A 17,197-nucleotide genomic window follows, 5' to 3' on the forward strand; every position below is an offset into this window, starting at 1 on the left:
GTAAATAAAATCATTATTTCTTTCTGGATCACTATTTTTAAAGACTTATAAAGCTAGGTGGATCCCGAAAGAGTGTCATGTAAAAAAGTGGGTCCCAGTGCTAAAAGGTTTGAGAACCACCTGTTTGACGCAGTTATATCCCTTGTACAGATGTACACCCTTGTGGTAAGAAGATAGATAATGGCTAAAAGTAACAATTTAGGGACTTCTATCCCACATTTCAGTTCTAAGAAGAACTGCCCTAAAAAGAAGCCCTCCTCCCTAAGACCTCAGCTTATTTTCCAAGCCAATTCAACCGCAAGAGTCCCTCTGCCACACTGCAATGTGACTGGCTGACAATGATGCCCAAAGCCCCTTGGGAACTGACAACATCCCACCCCAGAACTGAATGTCATAGTTTCCTTTTTGGTACTAGATGATAACGCAAGTAATCTATTTTCTCAAAGAAGTTAACTTAAGAGTTGCACAAAAGAGAGAATTCCAAGTGTGGCTTATCCCGTCTCTGCAGCCATGCAGCTCATAATGTTAACAGCTATGTGTGGCATGAGGCATGCAGAAGAATAGCCAGTCCTATCTAGGCTTACTTGGAAGCAAGCCTGACTTCACTATGCTTCTTCCAAGTAAGCATGGATGGGAGTGTAGCCTACTGGCTGAATGACGTGTCACCAAGAATCTAGGGCAGAAGCCAAACACAGTCACACCATAATGAGTTCCCCCGCCACATCTTGTTCCACTGACTTTGTGACATGCCGGCATCATGTTGCACTCCTGCTTTACAATCGTTGGCATTGTAATGATGTACATTGGAATGATGTCAGGACCGGGACAGGCTGAACTGGACATTACAGAAGTGGGAGGGGAAATATGACACAAGGCCACTGATCTTGGCAGCAGTCCCATGTCTTTCGCAACATGTAGGTTCCACCCTAAATTACAATAGTTGGGACTTTACAATCTTAAAAAAGAAGCGAGAGGTTTCCAGTTATTTAACACTCACTCTCCCCCCCCCCTTACAGTCAAGGTTTTCTGAATTAAAACAGTAAGAGTACAATCCAAATGGCTCCCTAAGCCAGAGCAGACCCCCTGCACTGGCTCCTGAGTGTCACAGATGTGCCATAAAGCATGTTTGAGCTGCCCCAGGAGTTGGCTGGGTTCAGGGTGACCAGATGCACTCTTTTTCAGCTTCGTGTCCTGGAAAAGAACTAAAATGTCCTTTTCCATGTGAGTGAGCCCCTGCAGGCAGCGCATAACTTCTTGTAATTAATTAACAAATTATATGTAATATACTTTTAAATTTAATAATAAGTAATATAGTATCGAAATGAACCGCACGAAATCAATATATGAGTGTTTTTAGCTCTTTATTTTGCCGTGTCCTACATTTTTCTTGAATGTCCTATATTTTGGGGCACCTTGTCCTCTTTTGCAGTTATGACATCTGGTCACCCAAGGAGGCCTGCACCAGCCCAACAAGTTAGGTTTGTGCTAGATGGTGCAGGGAGTGGGAGAGGTTGTGGGAGGGCATTCTGAGGCTGGGGAGGAGGTATTTGTGGGTGGGAGGGGGTGGAATGGACCCAGGAAGGGGGCAGGATTGGCCACTACAGCACAGACCAAATCCTAACCCCTGTCCCTGGCCAGAGCAGCCTTACATGGACTAAACAGCTGGCTCAGATCCGAGTAGTCCCATAGGGCAGGCTGAGGCCTGACACAGCGTAAAGGGGGGGCAAATATCCTGAGGTGACCTCCAGCCTGCACCTAACTTGTGCTGGATACAGTGCAGGTCACTGTGGCTTGGCTGTTCCAGCGCAGGTTAGGATTGGGCTGTCCGTTTTAGCCTGAAATTGTATGCGTTCAGTTGCAAAACAGTTCCACTCAACTCGGAAAGACTCCATTCCAACAAACAGGCATGTCGGGCTGCTAGGGACATGTGTGTGTCCGATGAGTCTTCCAATGAGTAGAAACACGAGTCGGTGCTACCTCCACACTTGAAGACAGACGCATGAGACAATGCGACAGGTCCCAATATGATAGTTCCCTCCCTCCCCCCCCCCCATTTCATACATTCAAGTCATCTTTCAAGGTGGGCTTCCTAATCGACCTGCATCCCAAACTGAACACAGTGGCGCAAAATGCCAGCCAATGCCAGTGTATTTGCAGATGGCAATGGCATGGAAGGGGGGTTCAAACAAAGGCAGTAACAAGGAAAACAGTGAACTGAGACAAAACTACCCTCTGAAAAGCAGGGCTTTGAAGGAGAGCCCCATTGAGAAGGATAGCACAGGCATCTTTTTTAACAACCTCATGGTTGTGACAGAGTGGACGGGACCCAAGTGTGCCCTTTCCAAGAGAACAAAAGGGGGGTTGCAGGAAAGAGAAAGAGACTAACTGCCTTTGCTTGTTCAGTACAGCCAGGCTATGCTGTAAACAAAGCCGGGGCAGGGCCTTTTGGCTGCAGCTCATCAGAGCCAAAGGGAAGGAATTTGGGCAATAAAAAGGAGACCAAGCTGATACAGCCCCCTAAAATCAAGTGGTTTCTCTCTTCTTCCTGCAAGAGCACAAAAAATCCAGGACTGCGGTTCTGAATCATAAAGCTCAGTTTCACCATTGACCTCATGGGAAACCGAATGCGTTGTCTTTGGGGATGGGGAGGAGTGAAGTAGTCACACAGTACAGACTGTCGAGAGTTAAGATCGTAAAAACTCTATCTTTTTCTGATCCCACAACCTCTCCTCTGACGTGTAATTTGCAAGTGCAGTTCACGACCCATTTGCGTGACACAAACAGCATTTTCCCTCCCAAGTTCAGCTTATCCAGGGGAAAGGGCAATTGGCCAACCAGGCCAACTTCTTTCATTACCTGGGCTTGGCAGCAGGTTGCTCTGATGGGCCTGGAGAATTCAGAGCCATTTCACGCAAGCTGCAGAGCCAAACCTGGTTTCACTGCTGGACACAGACAGTCACAGCCAGGCCAAGCCCAGCTCCCAGACACATGTGCCTCTACAAAGCATATGTTGGCAAACACATTTTGTGCATGTGCACTTAACATAAGAACATAAGAACAGCCCCACTGGATCAGGCCATAGGCCCATCTAGTCCAGCTTCCTGTATCTCACAGCGGCCCACCAAATGCCCCAGGGAGCACACCAGATGCCCTCCCTTGCATCTGGCATTCTGACATAGCCCATTTCTAAAATCAGGAGGTTGCACATAAGCATCATGGCTTGTACCCCGTAATGGATTTTTCCTCCAGAAACTTGTCCAATCCCCTTTTAAAGGCGTCCAGGCTAGACGCCATCACCACATCCTGTGGCAAGGAGTTCCACAGACCAACCACACGCTGAGTAAAGAAATATTTTATTTTGTCTGTTCTAACTCTCCCAACACACAATTTTAGTGGATGTCACCTGGTTCTGGTGTTATGTGAGAGAGAACACTTGAGGTGTTCACTTAAATATTACTCAAATATACTCTAAGAAGAGTTTCTCAAACTGGGACCCACTAGGTGGGTTGCGAACCAATTTCAGGTGGGTCCTCATTCATTTCAATATTTTATTTTTAATGTATTAGACTTGATGGTATGGTATGTGATTGCATTTGGGGAAATGTTACAGATCTGTACTTTTAACAGGCTATTATGCATATGCTTTAATAGTAGTAGTAGTAGTAGTTTATTAAATGGTCTCAGACGAGCATAGAAGTAGCAATACAAATTTACAAACATAGTGTTATGTAAGAATCATGACCAATCTCAAGGACAACTTAAAAAAATTAATTATGTATTTCAATAGAATAATACTTTAAAATTAAACTAAGAATTACTATTGCTTTTAACAAAGTTAGTCAATGGGGCTTACTCCTGGGTAAGTGTGGACAGGATTACAGCCTAGGATTGTTAAAAACTTTCCTGCTTGATGATGTAACTTCTCCATGACATCATCTCCAGGTTAATTACACCACTTCCAGTGTAAGTGGACTGTCATTTAGACTGTCATTCTAAAATGTGGGTCCCAGAGTGAAAAAGTTTCAGAACCACTGCTCTAAGAGAACATGTGGCCCCATGAGATCCAAATCACACAAGGTAACCCAAGGCCATGACAAGTGGAATACGTTGTCTCTGAAGATGTTTGGCCTTCTAAGGATATTCCAAGTCTCCTCTCTAAAATTCAACTTCACATTAACTTCATTAAGGGCACAATCCTAACCCCTTATGTCAGTACTTTCCAGCACTGGCATAGCAGTGCCAATGGGACGTGTGCTGCATCCTGAAGTTGGGTGTCACTTACGGAGGCCTCCTCAAAGTAAGGGAATGTTTGTTCCCTTATCTCAGAGCTGCATTGCCCTTATGTCAGTGCTGGAAAGCACTAACAATCTAACCATACAATCATATGAATGTGTTCAAATAGGGCTTACTCCCAGGAAAGGCTGGCCTAAGGCTGCAATCCTATCCACACTTACCTGGGAGTAAATTCCACTGAATATAATTGTGCTTCTGAGTAGACATGCATAGGATTGGGCTCTAAGTTCTGACAAAGATAAAGAACCATTAAGTTCATTAAGGCTGCAATCCTATGCACCTTACTCCTACTTGGGAGTAAGCTCCATTGACTATAATGGGACTTCTGAGTAGGCATGCATAGGATTGTGCTGTAAGTTCTCTGGAAGTAGCATTCATCACAATTGGTCAGTAAAAAGAGCAAGAATACTGGAAGGCAAGAGCAGGTTTAGCCAACAAGGCAAAAGTACTAGGATACTGCCTCGGCAGAAGCAGTGCTGCTGAAAGACCAATGCTAGGAGACACCAATTATCACAGGGGCTGCCCTTTCAGAAGTGACACTTCACTTCTGCCAATGAGCTACTTCACCGCTCAGCAGCTGAAAGCAGTTGATGGTGGAACTAGGAGCACCCAGCTTTCATGCACATCAGATGAAGAGCTTCTACAGGCCAAATCCAGCACACAGGCCTTATGTTTAAAATTCTAGAGTATTCAAAGCGGCATCCACACACAGGTTTGTTGTAAGAATGGCTACAAAGTGCTGCAAGGTCGGTCAGTATTATAGTACCCCTGTGCCAACGGGGGGTCTAATGCTGAGAAAGTGTGGCTGGAAATCTCCCCAGAAGAAGCAACTTTTGGAACAAGCCACTACGCTGTAACACCTCTGAGAGAAAGGTCTTATTTCAAAACCTGTATTGGTTTATATGGATAACATTATTTATCACATTTTTATACCGCCCTTCCTTCAAAGAGCTCAGGATGGTGTACATGGCTGCTCCCCTCCTTTTCTCCTCACAACAACCCTGTGAGGTAGGTGAAGCTGAGAGAAAGTGACTGGCCTAAGGTCACCCAGGAAGCTTCATGGCTGAGGGGGGGTTTGAACCTGGGTGTTCCAGGTCTGAGTCCACCTCCCAAACCACTACACCATCCTGGCTCTCATGGCTACCCCTAAAGCAGGGCTCTATAGACCAGGGGTCTCTAAACTTTTCGGCTGAAGGGCTGCATCAAATATCTGGCACAGTGTTGAGGGCCGGAAAAAAATTAAATATAAAATTTAAATAAATTCATTAGAGATGGAACTTAGATGAACGAACAAATGAATGGGCTCAAATGTCCAGGACTTCTCCAAGCACCAACACAAACCAAGAAATAAAGCACACACTTAAATGGACCCCCATTCCCCCACCCCACAAGCACAACTCTGGTTGTGTTTGGTCAACTGGGCCAGAGGCTCTCAGGGGATCAGAGGCTGGCCGGATTGGGGCTCGCCGCAGGTCGCATGTGGCCCCGGGCCAGGGTTTGAAGACCCCTGCTCTAGACCCTGGCCCATGGGCTGGATCTGGTGGTGCAATTCCCTCCCTCATGTGAACAGAGTTTACCGTTCCGCAGGGGAGGCTGCCACTGTCGTAGTTGATCGCCCCCATGTTCACTCTGCTCCCCCCCGGCTTCCACTTCCTGCTGCCCCAGCAGGCTCTACTCCAGGATTTTCTGGCAGACACAGCGAACATGGGGAGCGATCAGCGACAACAATGGCAGCCTCCCCCATGGAACAGAAGCTCCGGTCACACTGCAAAGGCTATTTGGAAACTATAAGAAGAGCCCTGCTGGATCAGATCAAAGGACCATCTAGTCCAGCTTCTTGTATCTCACGGTGGCCCACCAAATGCTTCAGGGAGCACACAAGACAACAGACACAACCTGCATCCTAGTGCCCTCCCCTGCATCTGGCAATCAGAGGCAGCCTGCCTCTAAAACCAAGAGCTTGCACATGCCTACTATGACTTGTAACCTGTAGACCGCTGCCCTAAAGTACCCTGGGTCCTGTGCTGTGGCAAAGGGAGATTTGAGATTCCTAGCCCTTTTCACGGCCCTCTTCTGTGTAGTTCTTCGCAGAACTACAGTTCCCAGAATATTCTGGGGAGAGAAAATTATTAGTAATAAAAGCATTGTTAGCATAGTGACACAGACCCGTCCAGAGTACATGCATTTTGCAGAGAACAACTTGAAAGACCATTGCAAGGTTAGTTTCTATCCTCCATCTTCAAAGACAAAAAGCTGGGGCAGTGCTATAGTTTAAGGGAGGCAGTGAGCATTGTTTTAGATTTTCTGCATGCTGACCCAAAGGGGGCTTTTCTAACATGGAGTAGCTACAGTTCAGGGGTAGAGAAGCACCTGCTTTGCACACAGAAGGTCACAAGTTTAATCCCTGGTATCTCCTGGTACGGCAAAGAAAAATTCCTGGCTGTGATCCTGGAGTCACTGCCAGGCAGTAGTGACAATATCGTTGAGCTGGATGGACTAAGGGTCTGGCAGAGCACAGTGCAAGCCATTTTCATGTGTTCCTAAATACACACAGGAGCATGCTAAAAAGCAGCATGCGCCAAGCTCTGGGCAAGCCACTGGTCTGCACACGACCACTTCCACAAACATTTTTGGCAGCCAGAAGTTAGCAGGAGAGCAAGTACCACATCAGCAACAGTCATGAACACCAACCCCCAAAATTCTGGAAAAGTGACGATAAAAGAACTAACAAGGGGGTGGGGAGTGAAAACAACCCTTCCTCTGCCACATGTTTCAAGTAGACAGATGCTATTGCTTTTTTTCCGATCCATGCTTTATTGCAATTTTGCTGTGCTGTATCCGTGTTACGCTGGTTTTTATTGTCATCTGCTTCTACTTACACTGCCTTTTGGGGTTACACATATTATAAGCAAATAATGATGGAAACAAGGGTTCGGGGATAGAGCTATAGGAGGGAAAACCAGCAGCAGCTACAGTCAAGTCTGCACTGTGGAAGCCTCAGGCTAGAGCTCTGCCTACTCTTAGCGCCAAACTCCACCCAAGTCCATAAAAGATGGTTGGGGGTTCTGTGGGGCAGAATCAACAGGCTTAGCCCTTCCCAGCTTTGTCAGGAGCCACACCTGTGTTGCATGCATCACAGGTAGCAATGGAGCACCTCTTCCCAGCCACCTGCTTCCACCCCTGCTCCGAAGCTTTTTTTGGCACTTTGTGGGTCACACGAGGGCAAAAGGAGGGCTGCCACTTGCTTTTATACTGACTGGCACAAGCCTTCAACCCCAGTTCGCAAAGTGCTATGAAATGTACTATCAAAGTCATGCAGCCTCGGCCTCAAATGCCAGTGATAGGAGTTCTGAAGGAGCAGAGACAGATCATTAAGGAAAATGAAGTGTGTCTGAGTCAGAAGACGGGTGTAGGACATTTTGTACTAACAAGTTAGCATTTCTAAAGCTAGGCTGCAGTCCTGGCAGCCAGAGTATCAAAACAGGAGTAGCCACAGCCTGCCACGCACAGGAAAGGCAGCTGCTGTCACATCGGCTGTGCGTGTCCCCTGCACACACAAAAGCAGCATGAGAGAGGTGTAAGCCTGTGGCTGTCACCTGCCCCCATTGGTCCTGCCAAATAGCCAATTACAAATTTGAAAACGATGACTCCTTGAAGCTGACCTGACATGCTTCTTCTCCTCCCTTAAGCAAAACACCCTAGTACAGCCCAATCCTGCGTGGGATTGGATTGTCGCACAAAAGCATTTGCAAAAACAAAACAGAGTCCCGCTGCTGCAAAATGACCATTGACAGCACATGGAGGTGACAGCGCTCCACGTTTGTCGCTGGAATAGGTAAGGCAATGGTGGGGTGGGCAGGGGCAAAACCAAACAGGGAGGCCGAGGAAGGCGGTGGACCTGGCAGCAAGGGCACAAACGAGACCCTATCCCCTCTTTTTTGAGCCCAGCTGCACCCTCTCTCTTTTTGGCTTTCTGCCAGTTAAAGAGCTGACGCAGGTTCAAAGAGACCCACTGCAGAGCAGGATGCGTAAGGGAATTTAAATCTCCTTTTGCCTCCGAAGCCTCCCGATCCACTCCTTCCCTCTTCCTTTTCAGCATGGCTGCACCAGCAGGGGTGGGAGGACAGGATTGGTCTCCAAGTGCCTCAGTTTCCCACCTGTGATATGGGAATAATATAGTTTCCCAGTTTCGACCAGGGGCCCAATCCTATCCAAGTTTCCAGTGCTGAGGCAACTGTGCCAATGGAGCGTGCCAGTGGAGTGTGCCAGCATCTTGTGGTGCGGGGCAGTCAGGGAGGCCTCCTGGAAGTAAGAGAATGTCTCTTCCCTTACCTTGGGGCTGCATCGGTGCTGGAAAGTTGGACAGGATTGGGCCCTCAATCATCAGCTTACAATATTTTAAACATTTTTCATATTAGAGTCTAACTACATGATACCGAGAGTTCTGTGCATCTTTCTTCATACTTTGTTTTAATTATCAAAAGAACAGAACAGGTCCTGGAGAGGTTGCAACTAGTAGCAGAGGAAGGTTGGGTGGGGAAGAAGCATGTAATGTTTGCCATGCTGGCTACTGGTTCTCTCTAAAATTGTCCCATGTAGCTTTTCCATGAAGGGCACTTTGAGAAGGGGTGAAGCACCCTCTCCCAACCACTCCTAACTGTACCTCCAGCAGCTTCTTCGAACCTTTTTTTTTAAAAAGCAGTTATGTAAAACTCCACTTGTGTGTTAGTGCTTAAACTTGTGCATGTAGCAGGGGCAGTCTCAATAGCTTTTTTAAACCCTACTTGCAAGCTGAAAATGTAGTAACAAGCAGTAGTAGAAACAGTATTAGAGAGATGTGCCACAGGAACAAGAAGGTGCGTGGGGAGTTGTTACTGTCGCACTGGGGAAGGGCAAGGAAGGGAGGGAGAAAAGTTGGCAGCCATGCAGTTGCTCAATGGGTGTGAGTGTGGGGCCTCTTGTCTGCCAGCAATCAAGATGGAGGAACCGCCTGGCCCAGGCAGTGGCCGATGAGGACAAGGAGGGCAGGCAGTAGAGCACACTGGTCTCTTTGAATGATAGCAGCAGGGCAGTTTGCTAGACCCACAGAGGAAAGTTTCAAGGACTGCTTGAGTGGGGCTAGGAGGCACACAGCTCGGGGAAGCATGCCACATGAGTGGCACAGGGATGTCGCATGTATAATATGTCCAGGGTAAAGAGTATCTAGGGTGGGGGTGAGTATATGGTGTTTGGGAAGAGGGCATCTCTCCTTCATCCCAACCACCCCTCTCCCAGTGAATGGAACAGACAGCACCTTTCAGAAGACACTCTTTCTACTGAGCGGGTCAGGGTAGCGCCAACCTGCAGGGTCACTTCTCTGTTGGGACATGGTACCAGGCTGTGGACTCAGGTACCTCTCACTCTATGAGGAGGGGAAAATTTAAAAGGGAGTTTCAGGGGCAAGAAATGCCAGTGTGGGCGGCACAGAGGTGCACATGGCTGGAGGGAAAGTAACCTGGGCCTCACACTGAACCAGTCTAGCGAGAGAAAGAAGAGTCCACTCTGCAGGGAGAAATGTCAAGTTTGATGTTTTCAGAGCTCCTGTACTCCAAACAGTGGCCTGGGAGACACAAATGTGTGTGTTGCAGCACAAACAGGCCCCTTTCTCAATGGTCAGGCTGGAAGATTGTGCTTCTCACCCAGCAGCTATGAAACATGTGCATTATGTACAAGGGAGATGTGGCCCTTCAAACGTGGCAGATTCTTCCATGTACACGTTTTGAACACAAAGTTTCTGTTTGCTTCGATACTGAAACCATGGGCAAACATTTTATCACACCTCTACAGGGTTGTCACGTGGCTGAACAGCAGCTCTGCACCCCTGAAGGAAGGCTGAGAGACAAGGATTATAAATGTATCTTCAAATGCAATAAGGCCACCCGAGGTTGGTTAAAACTGTTTCAGAGGCTGAATCCAGCACTCAGGCTGCCAGCTGGTCATTCCTACAATAGATACTAAGCAACAGGGTCAGAACTGGCTCTCTCCATGCAAGAAGACTTGATTGGGGGGGGGGGGGAGAGAATACCCAGATGGAAGGGCACAGTGATGTGCCAGGAAGCAGGAGAGAGAAGTGTGGTGTTACTCCTAAATGCCCTTTGCACCCATTCATGGGATCAGTGCTGTTCTCCCAGAGCCCCACCTTAAGTAAAATGGGCAGTTTGTATTCTTAAAATTAGAGATGTCCAACTGCTAACCTTCCTGAAAGTTACAATTCTGTCTTGCAAGTCCTCACCCCCTGATATCAAGTGTGTGAAACAGGAAGCTCTTCAACAGCCAGGGAGTGCTCTCTGCACATGTTCAGGGTCACTGCCTGTAAACTACAGCTGTCTCCCCCCTGCAAGCCCTCACTTCTAAACCAGGCTGCGGGGAATCAGAAACTCCTCAGTAGTAGGAAGAAGAGGGAGGAACAGGGAGCACTCTGCACATACACAGAGGCATGTTGGCTTCTTGGAGCCCTGACATGAAACAGCTCCGAGATGACACCCTGATTCTCGAAGCAAGCTTTGTGAGCACTCTGCACATACTCAGAAAGGAGCCCTCTGCACATACTCAGAGGCACAATGGCTTCTTGGATGGCTTCCCCAACACTGTGAAACAGCTTCAAGTTGACACCCTGATTCTTGAACCAAGCTACATGAGCACTCTGCACCTCCTCAGAGAGGGAGCACAGCGCACACTCTCAGAGGCATGACGGCTTCTTGGAGCCCCAACATTACAAAACAGCTCCGAGATGACACCCTGATGACCTAACAGAGCTTCATGAGCAGTCTGCACATCCTCAGAGAGGGAAGCACACTGCACATATTCAGAGAGGGAGCACTCTGCACACACTCAGAGGCATGACGGCTTCTCACAGCCCCAACAATACAAAACAGCTGCGAGATGATACCCTGATGACCTAACCAAGCTTCGTGAGCAGTCTGCACATCCTCAGAGGGGGAGCACTCTGCACATCCTCAGAGGCACGACGGCTCCTGGAAGACCCAACACAGAGAATCGCGCCCTGATTCCCGACCCAAGCTTTGGCACTTCCCCAGCTAAGGAAGGGGGGTCCCCCTTCGCTCCCTTCCTCAACCCACCCCCTACCCCAACTCCCCACCGGCGAGGGGTACCTGAAGTAGTAGACATCGCTCTTGCCAGCGCTGAGCCCGGACTTGCGGATGACCTCCTCCTTCTTCCAGCCGGGGGGCAGCGCGGGGCAGTCCACCCTCTTGCCCCGCTTCTCCATGCCCGGGCTCGGCGGGGGGGCGCGGCGGCGGCGGCGGCGGGAGGCTCGGGACCGGCTCGCCCAGCGGAGGGAGCTCTCCGGCCGCCCGGTGCCCGCGACGGCTGCAGCGCAGGCGGCTTCTGCTTCCGTAACTGAGCCTCGGAATGCGTGTCATAGGAACCCCGGGGTCATAGAGCCCGCGCCGCCTCGCCCGGGGAGGGAGGGAGGAGGGATGGAGAGCAGCCAGCCCTGAACGCCGCCTCCCTGCCTAGGCGGAGCCTGCCCTGATCAGCAGCCCAGCATCGCCGCTTCCCAGCGCGGCTGGCAAAGTCCTGGCCCCGGTGGCGTAGCCTGAGGGGGGCAAGCCCCAAGTTGGGCAGGGAGCCTCCCCTTCGGAGCGGGGGGGGGGCAAAGCGCCCGGAATGGCTCCGAGGGGACGCTCCCTGCCCAACTTACCGCTTTGCCTCCCTGGCTCCGAAGGGGAGGTTCCCTGCAACACTTAGCGCTTTGCTCCCCCTTGCTACGCCACTGCTTGCCAGGGCTTACCCACTGCGGTGAGACTCCCTGCAAAACTTAGGGCTTTGTTACGCCACTGCTTGCACGCACAGGTGAGGCTCCCTACCAAATTTAGTGCTTTGCCCCATAAACTATATGCCTCCGTTTTGCTCCCCCCCCCGTACCCGGAATGGCTCCGATGGGTAGGGGCGGGGCCGCTTGCATGCTCCCTGCAAAACTTAGTACTTTGTCCCCCTTTAGCTACGCCACCGCGTGACCCTTTCCGCCGTGTAAGAAGGGCAGCAAGAACGGACCACCAGTGTCGACGGTGGTGTCCCGGGAGAGCCACCGCAGGTGTAATAGCACCTCTGAGCATGTGCTGAATGCACCTTCCGCCACCCCAGCCTGGTGCGTGAAGGGCACGCCCATCGATTCCACGTGTCTGAAATCAGGAGTGGGGGGTTTAGGATGGAATCCTATCCACACTTACCTGCTAGGAGTAAGCCCCATTGACTTTTATGGGTCCTACTTCTGAGTAGACATGCATAGCATGGGCTATTACATGGTAAAGAGAGTCACTGTCACTCTGTCACTGTCACACAATGTCTCTCACCAGGTAGAATGCCCCCCCCCAATAAAAGAGAGCTTGGAAGGGGAGACGTGGGGGGGTCTCTGAGCATGTACTCAAGGCACCTTCCACCACCCCAGGCTGGGGAGGGGGCAATCCCATCCATTCCAGGTGTCTGGAGTCAGGAGTGTGGTGTTTACATGACAAAGGGAGCCATCACTGTCAGACAGTGCCTCTGACCATGTGCAGAGTGGTTTTCCCACAATTAAAGAGAGGCTGGAAGGTGAGGTGCGGTAAGGTTTCTGAGCATGTACTGAAGACACCTTCCACTACCCCAGGCTAATGGGGAGGCACTCCTATTGATTCCATGCATCTGGAAGTAGGAGTGTGGGGCTTACACTCTCAGATGATGCCTCTGACCATATGTAGAGTGGTTTTCCCCCAATTAAAAAAAGCTGTAATTCTCAGGCCATGCCTTTGAGCGTGCAGAAAGAGGAGTACACTACACACACATACACTTGACTACTGAGGCCACCCACATTCCACACATCAGATTATGAGTGAAGATCTTCAGGACCAAGCAAACTGTAACCTTGAAACAGCACCTTTGAGCATGTACAGAGCGATACCCTGGCTTGAACTACCACACACACATCCTGGGCTTGGGTTTGCAGGGCCAGTAGTTATAATTTTCAGGCAGTGACTCTGTGCATGTGTAGAGAGTTCCGAAACTTCACATGACTGGTTTTAAGGGTGAGGACTTGCCTGGCAGAGAGCTGTAACTTCCAGCAAACAAGCAACCGGACATCTCTAATTTTAGAAGCTGTCTGCTTGGGTGGAGCCCACCCGACCTCAGACTGGTGCAGTGATGTGCAACCTGCAGGCCATGCCTAGCCATGACTGCTTCAAACTTTACTTTTATTTTATGCACACGCATTCTGCCTCTCCTCCACGTTCTGCACAGACAACCAGTGGACTGGACAGGGTTCAGACATGGCCAAGAGCAAGGCAACGATGAGAGTGTGTGGTAGTTTGTGGCTTCTTTATTTTGAAGCATTGGAAAATGTGTGGCAGGCTTGATGGCCGGCCCATCCCACATAGATATTAGAGGAGAAAGCTGAAGTCAAGACTCAGCCCCAGGGCTTGGGATGGGCCATAGCTCAGTGGTTAACACATTCACTTTGCCTGCAGGAGCTCCCAGGTTCTCTGGCATCCCCAGGTAGGGCTGGGAAACTGTTGCCAGTGAGTGTTGACAATTCAGAGCAGATCCACCAATGGTCCAACATGGTAGGCAGCAGCTGCATGTACATGTGACCGGCAACACAGGAAAACTGACTCTACAGAAAACCTCCCTGACTACTGTCTGGTCCAGTGGTTCCCAAACTGTGGGTTGGGATCTGATTTTGGGTGGGTCACCAAAGGGTGATGGAAAGGTCAGATAACTAAGGACCCAATCCTATCCCACTTTCCAGCACTGATGCAGCTGTGCCAACAGGGTGTGTGCTACATCCTGCAGTAGGGAGGAAGTCATGGAGGCCTCCACAAGGAGGGGCTGCATTGCAACTGCATAGGAACAGAGAGTTGGATAGGACTGGACCCTAATTAAGCCTTGAGGCTATTCAAAAATCATATAGCAGTTAATTATCCTGCAAAGAGCTCAGCTCCTGCAGTTTGCAAGGTAGCAGCTAACTGCCCTGCAAGTTGCTGAGCTCCGGAAATTGCAAGCATGTGCAAACAGAGAGAGAGAGAGAGAAAGTTTGAAGGTCTTCTTCTGGATATTATTACTTATAAATAAATAAATAAAATATCATTTCTTTCTAGATCTCCTTTTTTAAAAGTCTCGTAAACCCAAGTGGGTCCTGGGATAGAGTAGTTTTAAAAAGTGAGTCTTTTAAAAACTTTTTTAAAAAGTTTGAGTCTAAAAACCGTTTATTTGGATTATTTTTTCATTTGTACTTTGTTACGAAAAAAGACTGAAAAACAAATTAAAAATGAAGATTTTAAAAATACAACAAGCAATAACTTTCTATGTTAAAACAAACAGCACATAACCGGTGGGTAGATGCAAAGCTGAAAACCTCAAATATAATACAGGCAATGTCCTCTGAAACTTTCCTGTGAGCCATGAACTTTGAATGGGGTATCGCACGCCCCACCACACACAGTGCAACAGTGAATCACTGACCTGTACTATCAACCTATCACTAGGTTGATATGGACCTATGTCCATATTACTATCAACTTATGGACAGGCGGCCGACAGGCCCCACTAGGGTTTGCACCACCTGGTGCGGGAGGGCAGCACATCACCCCTATGATGGACCTCCTTCCATGCAGTGGGTTGGGCAATGCCCAGGCGGTGGGGGTGGTGATTTAGCATCGCCCCATCCTCAATTATTTTTTCGCTATGACGTTTCATAGAATAGAGATATTTCAACACGGTTTTTTTCATTGAATTTTGCATGAAATTATGCATTGATTGATATATAACATGATATTATTCAAAAATACTGAGATTTCAACCATTTTGGCCAATAGTGGTGTCACCCCCCCATGCGCGTCACCTGGTGTGGCCCGCACCCCTCACTAACACCACTGCACAGCTGATCTGCCTTTTAGGACAGATCAAGTTCATAATGTTTCGATGATGGTAAGGGCTGACCACTTGAAATCAGCTTGACATCTCTGCATGCCTAAGCTCCCTATCGCTGTGCAGGTGCCACCATGGTGCATGGACTCTACATTTTTTGCATGACATCTTGGAAAATCAGCATCAGTCCCATCAGGAGCCCCTTGGGCAAAAATCCTGCAAGGGGCCCCCAGGGTGTGTCCTCGGCATGCTTTGAACAGTATGAGCACACACCAGAAAGCAGGGGTACTCCCCCCACATCGCTCAGAAACCAAGCAACCTGCTGCAACCTGGTCCTCCCTGCCTTCTGCAAGCCTCCCTGCTGGGTCCTGGCTGGCATCCAGGGCAATGGTGGGGAACAGCAGCAGGAAGATTTGGAAAGTGGTTCTTCGAGAAAATGGTTCAGTGTTGCCACTCCCCCCCCCCAGGGCATTTGGTGGGCCGCTGTGAGATACAGGAAGTTGGACTAGATGGGCCTATGACCTGATCCAGCGGGGCTGATCTTATGTTCATCACTCAGTAGGCATCTCCAGAAGCCCTGCAATGGTGGGAACATAACAGCAGCAACCAGTCCTATGGGCTGGTCAGTCACTGTCAGATGCAGGCCTTTAGGTGGGCAGAGGCCCCAGTCTTTGTTCCGCTGAACCTTCCTCTGGAAAATGTTCAGTGCAGTGGCGAAACTGGTCCACCCTAGGCCAAGACACCAGGCTGCTGCCCCCCCACCAGCAGAGCTTCCCCCCACCATCAGGCTGCCACCCCCTGCCTCCTACAGGGAGGCAGCACACACCCTCCCTGACCCTCATAAGAACATAAGAAGAGCCCTGCTGGATCAGACCATAGGCCATCTAGTCCAGCTTCCTGTATCTCACAGTGGCCCACCAAATGCCCCAAGGCCTCCTCCAAAAGCCTTGTAAAGGCTTTCACTCTTTGTGGTGCAAGGGGGGGTACTGTGGAGGGTGGCGGGGGGGGGTTCGGGGGTATTTGTTCCCTTTGTCATCCTCCCCTCAGATACACCACTTGTTCAGTGGCGGCATGTTCATAACATGATCTTATGGCCTCACTCACAGACCTACATGAGGTATCGGAAAGACTACTATGGCTGGGTCAGTCCCCATGTAATTTCAGTATCCACACAAACAGTGCAGCAGCATGAGATGGCATCATGAGAAACAACCCCTATGCTGAGTAAGTGGAAGGGGCTTTCTTTAAATTAACTACTCAGGTTAGTAGTACAGGGGTGGGGGGGGCAGAGGCTACTTGTCTAGAGGGGCGTTGGCATCTCCTTGGCATTTGGTTCCTATTATTCCTGGAGGCTGGGAACAAACTACTGTGTCCACCATGATCCTGCTCCACATGGGTGAGATCTGCCACTAGCATAACTAGAGGAAACTCAAAATGTAAAGTTTTTGCAGGTGCCTGAATGCCTCTCTTTTGCTCCCAGTGCCCAGAATGGCTCTGAAGGGGAGGGCAAGGGGTCGCTTGCGTATTCAGGACCCTATCCTATCCAGCTTTTCAGAGCTGGTGCAGCTACAATGCAGCCCCTAGGAGAGGGAATAAATGTTCCCTTACCTCCTGGAGGCCTCCATCACTTCCCTCCCACCTCAGGATGCAGCGCACACCGCATTGGTACGGCTGCGGAAGTAAGCCCCATTGTGTCCGAAGGGACTTACTCCCAGGAAAGCGTAGGTAGGATCGCAGCCTGTGCGTGTCTACTCGGAAGTAAGCCCTAATATGCCCAATGGGGCTTACTCCCAGGACAGTGTGACTTACTGTGTTCAATGGAATTTACTCCCAGGAAAGAGTGGCTAAGATCGCAGCCTGTGCCTGTCTACTCGGAGGTAAGTCTTACTGTGCCCAATGGGGCTTACTCCCAGGAAAGTGTGGCTAGGATCGCAACCTGTGCCTGTCTACTCGGAATTAAGTCTTACTGCGTCCAATGGGGCTTACTCCCAGGAAAGTGTAGCTA

The 17,197-nt window shown here is 49.5% G+C and overlaps 1 protein-coding gene across 1 annotated transcript in view; it reads right to left on the reverse strand.

Moving 5' to 3' along the window:
• The window catches only part of MBD2 (methyl-CpG binding domain protein 2), a 58,904-nt gene extending 47,211 nt beyond the window's left edge, over positions 1-11,693 (reverse strand). The window contains exon 1 of the mRNA XM_066615324.1: positions 11,445-11,693. Within this exon, the coding sequence (XP_066471421.1) occupies positions 11,445-11,560 (116 nt within the window). The 5' untranslated portion in view covers positions 11,561-11,693. The remainder of the gene's footprint in view (positions 1-11,444) is intronic.
• Positions 11,694-17,197: the final 5,504 nt, after the last annotated feature.

The sequence above is a fragment of the Tiliqua scincoides genome, chromosome 2, assembly GCF_035046505.1.
Source record: "Tiliqua scincoides isolate rTilSci1 chromosome 2, rTilSci1.hap2, whole genome shotgun sequence".
In the NCBI taxonomy this organism is placed as follows: Eukaryota; Metazoa; Chordata; class Lepidosauria; order Squamata; family Scincidae; genus Tiliqua; species Tiliqua scincoides.